The sequence below is a fragment of the Carassius gibelio genome, chromosome A24 (assembly GCF_023724105.1).
Source record: "Carassius gibelio isolate Cgi1373 ecotype wild population from Czech Republic chromosome A24, carGib1.2-hapl.c, whole genome shotgun sequence".
Lineage (NCBI taxonomy): Eukaryota > Metazoa > Chordata > Actinopteri > Cypriniformes > Cyprinidae > Carassius > Carassius gibelio.
In genome coordinates this window covers 6273293-6288182 of record NC_068394.1, presented here as the reverse complement: position 1 = coordinate 6288182, position 14890 = coordinate 6273293, and the positions used below count along the sequence as shown (strand labels likewise).

The window sequence follows — 14890 nt, the reverse complement described above, 5'->3', positions numbered from 1 at the left end:
CTTCCGAAAATATGCTCTTTCAACAATGTCTGTCAGCTGTTCTTACATACACCACGATGCATTTATAATATAACATTTATTTGAATTAATTATCGAGAGAGAGAGAGAGAGAGAGAGAGAGAGAGAGAGAGAGAAAGACTTCAAACTAAAATATTTTATTTAAACCCATTAAAATGTTAATCCGGTTGCAAATAATAGTGAAAAATCAAAACAAAACAAACACAGTATATACTGGCTTCAGTGTTGTTGTTTTTAATTCCCTTAGTAATTTAATTATTCATTTTTTCAGTTATTACTGGCCTGTATTTTTTTTAAACGCCATTAAAAAAATTACATCATAAAAAAATAATTGAGACTTTACCTTGCACCTAGCAACCACACAAAACACCCTAACAACCACATGCTAAAACTATTTTACATACCTTAGCAACCACATAGCAACACTCTAGAAAATGATTAAAACATTAAAACTAAGTTTTGGGCTAGTGTAGCTTTAAACATTCGTCCATTTTTAAGAGCTACAAAATACAATAAAAAAGTAGAGATGAAAGTCGTTTATTATTAGATTTCACTTTCATTTCCTGTTTCTTTGTAATTCGGATTCTCACAGTGTGACAGATAGTAAGCCACTCATTTATTCAGCTATTCAATATTAACGGTGCTTTAGGTAGTGCCAAGGAATGAAATTAACAGAGCACTGAACTTTACTCAGGCATGTGGCCTTACATTGTCTGCATTCAGTGAACTCTCACTGTGTTGGGCCAGTTTTTTAGCTGTAAAAGACTCTAAACTTGTTGTCAACAAGAGTTTTTTTTCTTTTTAACTCACTGTATGCTTTACTAGAAGTAGCCTAGTGCATGCTCAATGTAACTTTACCACATAAAAAAAACTTAGCAACTTCTAGAAACCTGCAGCAGACATGCATGCAGCCCTTTTTCTTTCTTTGCACCAGACACTTTTATAGAGCTGCACAAAACCAAACAAAAACAAAAAAGCTCTTTTGTGCTGGCTTGTGGTGCATCAGGGACTGCATGCTGGCTGATTGACAGGGGACCAGGCTCCACCCACCAGAGGTGAGCAGGAGTGTGGGAAGAGGCAAGTGCACAATGCTTGCTCTCCAGAGGGGCGGGAGGGACCTAAGACTCGGCCCCCGCTCCATGGCAGACAGGGCAAGGCTCTCTTTCAGTAGACAGAGCCCTAGGGTCAGTATATGGGGCCCGAAGCAGCAGATCTGTGTGGAGTGTCACGGCCCTCGTTTAACCTGTCCCAGATGGCTCTGTACTGTGGGCAGCACACATCAGCCTGGGAAGTTAAGCCTAGGAGTTGCCAAGTTCAAAGAATAAGTTCACGAAAATAATGTGGAAGTGAAATAAATGTGTGTGTATGTAATGGATGACATTAGTTACTACAATCATTGTCACGTAATTTGGAATCAGACTATTTGTATGTAACCTGCCCACTGTGCCAAGTATATACATTACACATCTATAATAAAGTATATATGCAATTTATTATTTATTAAGATGAATCATATTTAACAATACTTTAACAATCTTTCTTTGAGATATTTAAAACATTAAAATCTTCAGTGAAACCAGCTCATAGTCCAAATATGGGACGCTTAGAGAAGGATAAAGGCTTTTTCTAAGAATGTATTCATCACAATTAAGCCACTGAAACCAATTCAGAAGTATTTTTCTCCATATTAAATGCTCTTCCCATATGCAGCAGCAGCAGGGTTCTGGAGATCCAGAGGGGCCCCTTCTCAAAGTTCAAGAGCTCTGTTGCAACCCCCCGTCCTATGCCCATCCACCATGGTTACACATCCATGATAGACAAATATGAAAGCATGTGGCTCTCGGCTGAAGCTGAAATGATCATTCGTGCTCTGTCTGGCCTCTGGAGCTTGCCAGCGAGCCTCATTAGGTTCAAGCTATCTGTACTAAACAACAGGAGGTCTTAGGTTAAAGGTTGATATGTATTTGTCAGCCTTGTTACACCTGTCAAAGTCCCTCCCACTTCAATAATAAGAGCGGGCGTGAGGATCTCGGATCTGCCACAGCTGTTGGATTCTCTGGCTGATGGGTAAAGATACTCACTCCTCTGTGCTAAACAATCAAACAGGTTTATGTTGGGGATGTGGTGCAGCGGGAGATCATGTGGAAAACACGTCGTGACCACAACTTCCCCAAACATGATGGTTCATCTGACAAGTCACTAATGCATGCCTCGGGGTTATTTAAAAAATTCAGCATGCCTTTAGTTATTTTTTAGGAAAGAGATACGACATTCAAAGAGAAATGAAAGAAGAAAAGGAAAATCTGTCATAATTTATTTACCTTTATGTTGTTTTGGACTTTTTAGGCTTAAAATTGTGCCTGTATTATCCCTGTTTTTTGGTTAATTCATAAAAGAAATGGTTTACATACAAAACCAATATGAATAGTTTGTTCACAAATCGGAATCATTTGGTTCTCGGATTCAACTTATTGACTCGATCCAATCACAGGGTTCTCGAATACATGGAAAAGGAAAACCTTAGTAGGTTTAGAGTAGGGAGATAAAACATTTAAAGAGATATTTTACTCAAACAGGAATATTCTGTCATTATTTATTTAACTTTTGAGTTTTGGAGCTTTCATGCTTAGAATAATGCAAAACCACCATGAAAATATCAGACAATTAAGACTAAACATAAGTCAGTTCATGACAGATATTGCCATATTTTCCTATTTTATTCGTAAATGAACTGTTTTATGAGTCAGATCTGGTCAATGGATCTTTTAATAGAGTTCACAAAAACAGTATGAATGACTTGTTCACAAATCTGACTCATTTGGTTCTCAGGTTCAACTCATTGACTAAATCTAGTCACAGTGGTTCTTGGAAAAAGGAAAACCTTTGTAATGTTGCAGTTTAGAGATACGATATTTAAATTCGTTCAAAAAGGAATCTGAAAGTCAATAAACAGCTTACATAAAATAAAATAAAAATCATAATTTACTCACATTTATGTTGTTTTGAGGCTTTCAAGCTTAAAAGTATAAAAAACCTTTATAAAAGTATCATAAAAGTATTAAATGTAAAATGTAAATCGATTTATGACAAAAATTGCAATGTTCAGTTTCTGAATGAACAGTTCTTGTGAGTATTGAGTGGTCCATGTGTGCATTCATTCCATCCAGTCACAGTGGTCCTTAAATACATGAAAAAGGATAATTATGAGTGAATAATTTGGTCTTTTTCTCACTTAGCACCACTGTATATGGCATCAAAAGACTTAGTGCTCAGGTTGTTTTATTACTTTTATTACACCTTCATGGTGGTTTTACATGCTTTATGAGGATAACAAGCTTCATTCTCAATTCAGTGTAAATGCATGGAACAGCATAATATATATATATATATATATATATATATATATATATATATATATATATATATATATATATATATATATATATATATATATATATATATATATATATAAACATTGCATGACATCAATAATCCTACCCAATACCCTAAACTTAACAACTACCTTATAAACTATTCATAGGCAGAAATAAGGAGTTAATTGAGGCAAAAGTCATAGATAATGGTTAGTTAATAGTGAGAACTGGACCCTAAAATAAAGTGTGACGTTTTTTTTTTTTTTACACAAAGTGAATAAATGAACTATTTCTATAATTTAACTTTAAAAGAAAAATAAAAGCGTGCAAGTAAGGTTTGTTTTTGTGGAAACTTTCAAATGTAGCTTCTTGGTTGCTGCACGCACGTTTTTTCCCCAGACTTTCCTGCATGTCACCAAAAGTGTGATAGACAGCAAGAGAAAGACAGAGAAATGCAGATTAAAAGACAATGGCACTAAAAAACCTCACTGCATTTTTTTTTTAGCTCTGGTGTCTACAGGCTTGTCTGAGCCATTATAAACACCCCCGGCACTCCTCCACACACCCTGGGCAGTGAGCCTGATTGTCTGTCAGCTATTGTTGGAGTGGGCTTACATAGAGACATCTCATTTATACTTCCTGCCATCACATTCAACCACACGAAATGTCATTTTTTTTGGTAGGTGACAGAGCTTATGAGGGCTCCTGCGTGGGAGAAACCAGCTGGCAGAGGGGAAATATGGTGGCCTTTTTCCAAGAGCAGTGAGACTATTGATTTGACCTTCATCTTTAAATACCAAATATTGAGCTTTTGGTCTAATGGGCTCTGTTGTGTTGGTTCACTTTGTGTCCCCATTCCTGTGATATGACAAGGTCAGGTGAATGTGGCGGCAAGTTGCCACAGTAGGGCAGTAAAGTGACTTTGATCCTCTGATCTAAATATCCATAAGTATTTGCCAATGACAACTGGTGATTTAAGTCTTTAAGTATCTATCTATCTATCTATCTATCTATCTATCTATCTATCTATCTATCTATCTATCTATCTATCTATCTATCTATCTATCTATCTATCTATCTATCTATCTATTTATCTATCTAAACTGAATCCAGACAGCATCTATCTATCTATCTATCTATCTATCTATCTATCTATCTATCTATCTATCTATCTATCTATCTATCTATCTATCTATCTATCTATCTATCTATCTATCTAAACTGAATCCAGACAGCATCTATCTATCTATCTATCTATCTATCTATCTATCTATCTATCTATCTATCTATCTATCTATCTATCTATCTATCTATCTATCTATCTATCCAAACTGAATAATACCGACAGTAAAAGTCCTCTAGCAATACGCGCTCACCCAAGGCACGCCACGCTCACACGCGTGACGCCCCCTTCATCCAGCTTGTTGTGGCCAGAGAGTGCAGCTCGCGCCAGTGTCGGATCCTCGTTCAAACAGGCGCGCTGTTTCCTCTTCAGCTCAGCTCAGCTCAGTTCAGTTCTCCAGCGCAGCCACCGGCTCACCAGCCCAAGTTTACGCACAGGGATGCGGGCGCGTGGAGCCGCCTGAAAATGGCTCTCTGTAGGATTTACTTTTTCCTTGCTCATTTTCATATATTTGTGTTTTGTCAAGCCTTGAGGAATTATCCAGATAATGAAGGTAAGGCAAACAGTCGTTGGCGTATTTGTGCGCTTGGGATGTTCTTGGATTTTATTGGACTTTGGCAATGAATCATAAACGTTTTAAGGGGAATTCATGTACATTCGATTCTCTCCTGGGACAATCGCATTAAAATCGGATGCTTCAAAAATAGAATTTGCCTTGGAATTAGAAAACATTAAAATAAGCAGGCGTAAAAATGCAGGGTTCTCACACATGACGTCTTTTGAGTTTCAAAAACAAAACGGTTAGCGTTGCAACATTTGACGAAGGGAATGAATGATCCAATCATTTTAATTTCACATAACTGAGTTGAAAGGATTAAAACCGAGGATGTTTATGGCCAAATATGATCTAATGCTACCCAAAAGTTTAATTTTGGTTTTTGAAAACCATCATAAGCGGTTGACACAGGTGATGCATAGCCATGTTGTTTATATAATGGATATGCACAAATAATGTTTAATTGAAGACAATTCAGAAACTAAATCAAGCTGTATTTATATGTTGTGGTTTGATGCTTGTTTAGAATTGCCAGGGACGGTTTGGACAGGCAATGCCAGCTGTGACAAATGGATGTGAGACACTCATTTGCTTAATTAAACAATTAATTTGGAGCTATCAGAGAGAGCTGTTCCCACAGAGACTTAGTATTCTAACTCATCCAGACCTACATATCATAGCCTATACATTGACCCATGAGTGCAATCTAACTTCTTTGAAACTGCTCTGCTAGTGAGGGATATGAATAAAAATACAAATTTCAAGTCATCCAGTGATTATTTATAGACATTTGTGATTTAAAAATCTCTATTGTCATTTTAGATAACTTCAACAGATAAATATCACACATTTTCAGACGATATGTTCAAAGATGCAGGATGTCAGTTGACAGCAATCCACACTGATTTATTTCACTCTGAGCCTTCAAAAATCAGACAATAAATTAACCTCACTGGATTAAAATGGGTTTACTTCTCATTGTTATGAGATTAGGATTAAGCCACCCATTGTGCTGTTGTCAGAAGGAAGGTTCAATGGTGGGTTTAATACACATTTAGGTGGAATCTATCGGATAGGATTCTGTCCAGAGCATTTAGGCATGATGTCTTTGGCTGACTGGAGGCTTTGCAAAATTAAAATACACTTTGCTGGGCTTTGACAGTGGGAGTCAAGTCTAAATTTTGTGTGTTCTGTGATGCTTCATCGATTTAGCACATCTCAATAATCATTGTATTTGAGTAAATCTTTTAGCTTCACATAGGGTTGTCATTGTGCTGGCGTAAAATACAGCTGTTATAGAGGTGTGCACTTCCTCTAACTACCAGCTGGTGGTATCCCTGAGGTGAATTTTTCCAATATGTTTCTGTGAATGTTTGTGTTGTGAGCAGATCTACATCTGTGTTAGTGTCGACAAACTGTTTATTAACTTCTTGTTCTGGAGTTTTTGTCTTGTAAGCATTTTCTGCACTAAGGATGGTAGACAGGTCCCATATCGACATATGCTTGATATCCGTCTTCTGGAAGAACTAAAAGACATCAGCACATATTTAATGTTAATGACTACATTGTTTTTTTACATTCAGGGTCCAAATGACTGACTTCCTCAGCACATTTTCTGTTTTTGGAAGACATTACTGCAGTGCTTGGATATTTACACCCCTCTGGAGATAATAAAGCCCAAGATGTTGCAGAAACTTTTTTTAAATTGCTTAAAAAAAAACAACAAACGTCATTTCTCACAAGCTCAAGCTTAACCCATGTAGTAAAAGCTGTTGATTGATACCGTGGTTCTTGACTAGCTGGTTAAAGACCAAAAATGGGTTGCTGGTCTGATAAATAAATAAATGATATGCTGTAAACTAATTATATATAACTGAGCATAGTTTGGATAGAAAAATAAATAAATAAAATACAAATAAAAATTGACACTTAGTAGATGCTAGCCAAATTAGATGGATTAAGTAATGGATGGATAAATCTGAATTACTGACAACAGCATGAAACCATCAAAATAAATACATGTTCATATTTTTGCTTATTGTTAGGCTTAGGCAGTTTATTGTGATATTAAGAGACATTATTACATAAACAGCAAACAATTTTGGTGCATTTTTGGGCCATTTAACTGTAAAATCTGGATCTCCAAACCACTGATCTAGGGGAGGTTTGACTATAAATTTAAAGCATAGGAATCTATCGCATAGGATTTTATGCATGATGTCTTTGACTGACTGGAGGCTGGAGGAACCCGTATTTTTAATAAGTGCCTTCTGTTGCCCTCTTGCTGTTCTAGTTAGCGCTAAGGTCCCCCTCATTAGCTTGTCCTTTGTGCACGTTCTTACTGCATTTAGTGATGGTTTCTCGTTTGCTTTTGTTTCCCTCCCAGGCACTCTGGCAGGGAAATTAGCATGAGAAAACACACTTTTTATGTTCAATTCAGCTGCGCTCAGAGGCTCTGTTTTGCTCTCGTTCTTTCACTCTCCCTCTCACCATCTCTTATTTACTGACCTAAAGAAAAGCCTGAATTCACATCTCTCTTGTTTGCGGGTTGTCTGAGGAAGTCTGTTGATAAGTCTAACCTGTGGCCTTCTTTTTGTTTTCTGCAGGTTTTGGATATTTTCCCCCTTCTAGTTGATAGAAAGATGGTCGATGTCAATGCTCGACTGGTATTTACTTTGCTTACAGATGTTAATTAGTCATGACATTGCTGCTGTTCTATTCCTGCCATGCAGTTCATTATTGAACATTTCGGTTTAAGAAACTGGGTTGGAAACTTGGAGCTAGCTAGCATTACAAAATCAAATTTTGCATGGTTATATGACATTTAATGGTCCAGTCTGATTTCCAACAGATGTATTTGCTGATATAAAGCTCAGAGAAAAGCGCTATTGATTCCAACTTGGACACATTGGAAACATGTGTCTGTGGTGAAATTTCTGCAAAACGATGTTTCGTTGCTTCTTGAACATTTCACGACATTAAGGCCATTTTCACACATAGGCTACACAGGTATATTTATAAACTGAGTTTTTCTTTCTTCTGTTTTAAAAAAAATATGTCCACATGAAAACGCAAACGCATGCTATGAATCACTGTAAAGAGCATGCCAAGCCAACAGGTGGCAATCTCAACCGTAAAGCCATGTTGGCCAATCAGAAGCCTGAAAAAGTTTCAAGTAGGCGGAAATAAGAGTGCTGGTTCTGACGTCACAAGCCAAGAAATGGCAGTTTTGTTGTCTACACGATAACACTGCCATCATGAGTTTTTGAAAATCTTCAACCCGGCAGGCGTTTTCAAAAATGTTTGGTTTCAGTGACCTGGTGCTGCGTTTACGTGTGGACGAACAGCCAAACCGCGTAGAAAAAGCTGCGGTTTTAAAAATAACCACGTTCATGTGGAGTTTTATTCAAAACAGATGGATTTGAATCGGGCTATGTTTTGTTACATTGGTAGTTGTAGGTATCAATCTAAAAGATTAATGCTAACGTAAGACTTTTTGGTTTGCTTTTACAAATCTTTGAGCTCTTTTATTGTGACCCAGGTTTCACAGGACTCTGATCATTCCACAATGCTGTAACGTTACAAGGTGAGCTTCCAAGCAAGTTTACTAAATCAGAAAAGCCATACATTTGGAAAAAAAATATTTATTAATCTTCCCCGTAATCATAAGTTTTGTGAAAAGGAATAAAAGTTGCTGCTGTTTTACTGCCTCCAGTGTTCATTTCACCTGGAAATGGCAGTGAATTGTATAGTAGAGTTGTGCTGTAGAGGTTAATTGAATCCGTTGAATAAGTCAATTTTTTTTATATATATAAATAGTTGATTTTATATAAATAACTATGAGTCAAAACCATTAAAATGAGAGCTCTTACATTTTTCTGACTCCTGCTGCTCTGAATTGCAGACCTTATCGCCCAAGGCTGCATTCAGACTCCTGCAGATCAGACAGCTCATGCAGTAGAATGAGTCTCGATGCCTGTGGCATTTAAGGACATAGGCACATGAGTGCTTTGGATCATGTCCGGGAAGCTGGGTGCATTCCATTGGGTTAAAAACCACGTGAATCTCCTGAATGAGACGTTTCATTATTGTGCTGTTTACCTTTACTTGAGCATCGTCGTTGAGCTTGTGGAAAGTAGAAATGTAATCTAAATATAATCTTCTTCAGCTTGTTGAAGGAATAGTTCTGTAGAAAATCCTGTCATTATTTATTCACCCTTATGTTGTTCCAAAATAGAATATCGTTATCCTTTGTGGAACATAAAAGAAGATGTTTTGAAGAATGTTGTAACTGCTGCCCTTTGCAATGCAAGTCAAAGGAGTCCAAAACCCCCAGTGGGACCTCATTGACTTTCTTTGTATGGACTAACAAAAAAAGAATCTGATGAGGCATTTATCAGATTCTCTTGAAAAAATATTCCATGTTCATTTCAATTGGATTTGTACATTCTCTTGTTAATCAGAAAAAAAGATCAACATACATCCCCTCCTTTCCATCAAGGGTTAAAGGCATTGTATTTTAACATCTTTTGTCTGATGACGTTTTTGCATTAAGGACATTTCGGTCTTGGTAAAGTAATGAGACTTGATTAAAACAGATCCCTTGTGTGTTCATGTGTGCACAAGACCCTTTAAGTCGACAACAGCTTTGATCTGTCCTTATAGTGTGGCCCACTCCTTCACCTTCATTAACATGCTCTTTACCCTCTGTACCCAATACTCTGCCTAAATGTTTTCTAATGTCTGAGATGGTGTAAATTCTGTTGTGCATATCTCATTAACAGCACTACACTTATCACTGATGGTCTGCTCTCCTGGGGATTTGAAGCTTGTGTGCTATGAATCCTGGGAGGTTTTATCGGATTGGACCCCTGCGTTTCATTAATGCAAGACTTAATTGCTTAGAGACACATTCCGAATTTGAAAACGGCTGTTTCATGTTTATTACCTAGCTTTTTACCTTGGATTGAAGTTAAAGAATTTTGTTAATATAAATAAAATTAGTTTTATGAAATATGCTCATTTGGGAATTGACCTGATCCCTAACCATAAGTATTATATTTAGGTGCATAACTTGAACTAAGTATTTTTATATTTAATTTTTTGGTAGGCAAATTGTATGATTCAGCCCCAGTTAGCATCTTTTTTTTTTTTTTTTTTTATCAGCGGTGTTGAAAAACTAATCTCTTTAATCAGCCTTAATTATAAAGGGTCGTTATGAAAGCCACAAACTCAAAGGTGAAGTCATCCTCTTCTGATGTGTCCCAGTTTAGTCTCTCTAATTATGACTTGTGCTGTTGTGTTGTAACCTGTTTCATGCACTCTTGGGATTTCATGTCCAGCATGGGTGCAGTTCTGTTTGGATGCTGTGCGTCTCCGCACACACATCCAGACTCATCAGTGCGGCAGGTGTGGTCCGAGCCGTGTCTGTGCTTCTAATGAGACATCCCAAGAGTGTCTTCCCTGCTGTCTTCCACTAACTAACGCACAGGTCACCATTTCATGCCATGTCTGGCAGCTGCCCTTTTACACCACTAATCATGAAACAGACTTTGGCATGGCCGGTCAAAGGGCCATTATGTGTTCACTGTAATTCACAAGCTGATGTGGTTTCTGTCTAAAAGAGATGTGTGTAATTTTTTTCATATAAGTAAAAAACAAAAACAAATGAATACTCCTAGTAAGATCTTACCTAAAATAGTCAGCAATAGTGCATTCAGATATGAATTTAAAAGTACATTGATATGTCATTCCTTTTTACTTGACACTTCTTCTTTCTTGATTGAGTGGGCGGAGCTCAGTTTATCTCAGCAAAGCCTGTTTGACAATATGATGCTGTAGCTCTCTGGTATTTGTGTGGGTGATAACAGTGATTGTGTGGTGATTTCTGTCTCGGTTCGTGAGGCTTATCTATCTCATGCTGTTGTCTTTCAGCTGTGGCTCCAGAGTGAAGATCATGATCTCCATATATATATATATATTAGGGGTGTAACGGTTCACAAAATTCACGGTTCGGTTCGATACGATTCACTGATGTCACGGTTCGGTTCGGTACGGTTCGGTATGTTTTAGATACAGCAAAAAGAAAAAAATTGGCTACAAAGTATGTTTTTTGTTTTTTTTACATTGAACAATGATGGAGCTATTCTTTACCCATCTTCTATGGTGTTTTCTTAGCAGCATACTGTATAAAACAAAAACAGCTCCTTATAAAAAAAAAATGAAAATGTTATATTATTGTAGTAGTTATGAACAAATACAAAGATGTAACTTTTTATATGGAACTCTATAACTCTTTATATTGAGTGTGTTTTTACTCAATTGGTTCTCTATAGGGCTTATGTTTTTTAGAACAAAGCAGGAATTACGGTCTGGCTGAAATGGGCTCATGAAGGAATTTTGTAACGGGGCTCAATTACATTAAGCATGTTCTTAAAACCTGCGTTTTCCACTACAGAGTAAGGCGCTCGCTCACTCAGTACGCGCTGAAGACTCGTTGCAAAATGGCTAAAGGGTTTTTCACACAGGACGCGATATGCACGGCGCCGGACCCTGGGCTCAGCGTTGCCCTTCAGATACCACGCGATTTGCGCTGCACTATGCCAAGAGCAAAGTAGGTGGAGTTTTTAAAACTGCCCGTGCATACGTTCTATTTATAACAGTTCTTCTATCTAGTAACGTGCAGGCCTGTTAATTGAATCGTACTGCTCAGGAAATTCCGACACAGTACAGTACTAGTCCATTTTGATTACCGTACTTGTTTGGATGCCCCGATCGATTGGTAAAGTGCACCCAAACACCAGACCTGTTGGTTATTGGAGGATCTTCTATTTGTTGTCTGTTAAACGCATTGGCCATTTTGCAATGAGCCTTCAGCGCGTACTGAGTGAGCGAGCGCCTGACTGAGTAGCCTAACATAAACATATATAAGCTGGTGTTTTTTTTTTTTCTTGTTCGGGGGTGTCAGGGGCGTTGCCTGTTACGTCGTTTGGGTTATTGGGCTACCTTGTTGAACGCATATCATTATATTTCACAATTTTTAATTTATTTTCCAAATATAATTAATTAGTCCAACGAACCGTTCGGTACATAATGCGTACCGCGTACCGAACCGAAAGCCTCGTACCGAACGGTTCAATACGAATACGCGTATCGTTACACCCCTAATATATATATATATATATATATATATATATATATATAGGGTCCTATTTGTTGAAAGCCAAATAAATGAATCTGTAGTTTCAGTAAAATAAATGCATCAAAGGGTTGTTTATATAGTTAAATTTAAAAAGGCAAACATTCAAATGTGAGAAAGCAATATAGATTTGGCGGGAAAAAAAACCAAATGTCACTACAGTAGTATTTCTTGTTTTTTGTCATGTTCGAAACTTACAGAAATTCAGAAACACTTTATCTATATTATCTTATAGTTTCACGTTTGTAAATACATTTTAAGAGGCCTTTCGTGTCCAATTTCTAACTAGGAAACTCATATTTAATGTAATTCCGATAGCGTCTGAGGGCAGCATAAATGCAAAAAAACTCAATTGGTGTGTTTGGACACATGTCTGTTTAGGAAATACCAGAACATCTTCATTTATATGTGTTAAAGAGGTTTGTCACTGGACATTAGGAGATCACTCATGGGTGTCACGCTGTAACTCGATGGCTTTTATTTTGGGCATCGAGTCAAATGAGTGTGATGCTTGTGCCAGACAGCCAGGATCTCTGTGGCAGGTCTCATCAGTCTGTTGAGACAGAATACCACCTCCCAGTAGAGCAGACCTCTGACGCCCCACCAGCAGTGACTGACAGGAACTGCTGACTGCATTTCAAATACACCCCACCACTTCTGTCAAGACGGCTGTACGATACCAATCTCTTACAACAGATATGCTTTCCGTGCTTAGAGTGGATGCTGTGGAAACTGACATATCCGTCTTTGCAGGCTCTGTGTTTTGTGCATCAGTAACCCCAGAGTCCTTTTCTACGAACCATCATTTATTTTTACAGATGTGATAGACTTATGAGACTTGAGGGAGAAGTGTTTTTTTTATATACTTTTTTATAATATTTAGAGAAAAGTCAGCCCTAATTTATATAATTCCCATTTTTTTATACCAGGTTGGAGTGTGCCCTGATTTTCTGTCATGGACCTCCTGGATTAGCCTTGGTCACCCCATGTATAAAACTCTAGCTCCGCCACTGTGACCACTGCTCTCTTCCTAGTCTTAATGGTAAATCTCATCTATTGGCCGGAGGTGCTGAGATCTCTCAGCCACTCCGAGGGATTCCAACCTTCTCCATATCCACAGCTGCACAACCGAGAGCTAATGATGAAGAAAAGCACCCCCCCCCCCACAACATATAACCATAAACCATATTGAGATAATGGGGGCTAAATATTATTGGCTGGTGAAAAGGAAATGTATGTAAGGTTTACGACTTTGAATTTACTGTGATCTCTTAACATAATTTTTAATTCTATGGTATCTAGTTAGGAAATCTTGTCATTTTATTGCATGGGACTGTCATGTCTTTTGGTGAGCCTGATTATATTCTTCCTTAAGGACTGAAGAAACACCAGCTTTGTGAAACTATCCTTGCTCTTTTCCTTTGATGTGTATAGTTTAAAGGGATCTTTCACCTTTTGAAAGACTTTCTATGTGTTTGAGAACTAGACTTCTTTAACATTTGGCCTTTTGTGACATCTGGTTTGCATAAAGTTGTCAACTTGCTAAAGTTAGTCAAACTTGTCAGTTAGGTAATATTAACGTAAATGAGTTTTGTTGAAATCGCATAAATGGCTTGTGAATGTGATAGATAACATCAGTAAGAATGGTTTCATAATTTCAAAACAAGCTTGTTTTGCCATGTATGCCATTAATTTCTTTGCCATTATTTGTCTTAAAATGTCCTATAATATTTCCAATAACAAAATTTCCAGCAACTGTTATTTATCAGTAAAATAAGTGAATTGTGTGAAAATAATTAAAAAAATAAATGTACACATTTAATTAAAACATTATTAAAGCAAATATGAAATAATACATTTTAAGTTTATAAATCTATGTTTATTTTTTTGTGCCAGTTTAAATCGGAGCTGCTGTCCCAACTGAGCAAGTAAATAAATGATCTAGCCTGGGCTCCTTGCTTCTGTGGTCTGTAGATTAAAGATGTTCATGCTAGTTTATTCTGGTTAGTCACTGTTTGGTGCTTATCTTGCTGAAAGCAGCAAAGCAATTATGTTTACTTGTAAAACAATGTCAGTTAAGTTGGTTACACCTGATCTTGCAGGTGCAACTGGTTGACCAAGTGGTCTTGCTGGTTAAAATAGTAAAAGAATGTTCATAGAGTTAACATAGACCGTCATCTGGCTGTTTTAGACGTTTGAACATATTAGTTGTTTGTGATTTAATAGCCTGGTGTCCAAAACACAACATGCAAGTCTTTTCATCAGGGACTGTATATCAGTTGTTTAAAAAACGCTCGCTGATCCAGAACTGATGCCTCAGTTGTTACAAATTTTTCCTTGCTGTGAGTTAAATGTTACCTGCTGTTTGTATTAATGGGCTGTGTGAGGCCTGTGGACGTATTCATTTGTTTGTTTTATTAAATGTGTCTTTGAAAGGCTGAGCAAAATGATTTCCAGATCGTTTGGACTGATATATTGGCCTGTCTGGTTTTACCCCTTCATCAGAAAACAACCACACGAGCACCAGCGGTTAATGGCATCATAATCTGTATTCGGTTAAGAAGCAATATCCTGCTTTGACTCTACATATGGTTTTCTCTTCGAGCATCGTCATCAAATTT

The 14890-nt window shown here is 37.3% G+C and overlaps 1 protein-coding gene across 1 annotated transcript in view; it reads left to right on the top strand.

Annotated features, from left to right (window-relative positions):
* The first annotated feature begins 4855 nt into the window (after window positions 1-4855).
* LOC127946348 (ephrin type-A receptor 3) overlaps window positions 4856-14890 on the top strand; it is a 59678-nt gene continuing 49643 nt past the window's right edge. Inside the window, exon 1 of the mRNA XM_052542862.1 lies at window positions 4856-5068. Coding sequence (XP_052398822.1) covers window positions 4981-5068 — 88 coding nt within the window. The 5' untranslated portion in view covers window positions 4856-4980. The remainder of the gene's footprint in view (window positions 5069-14890) is intronic.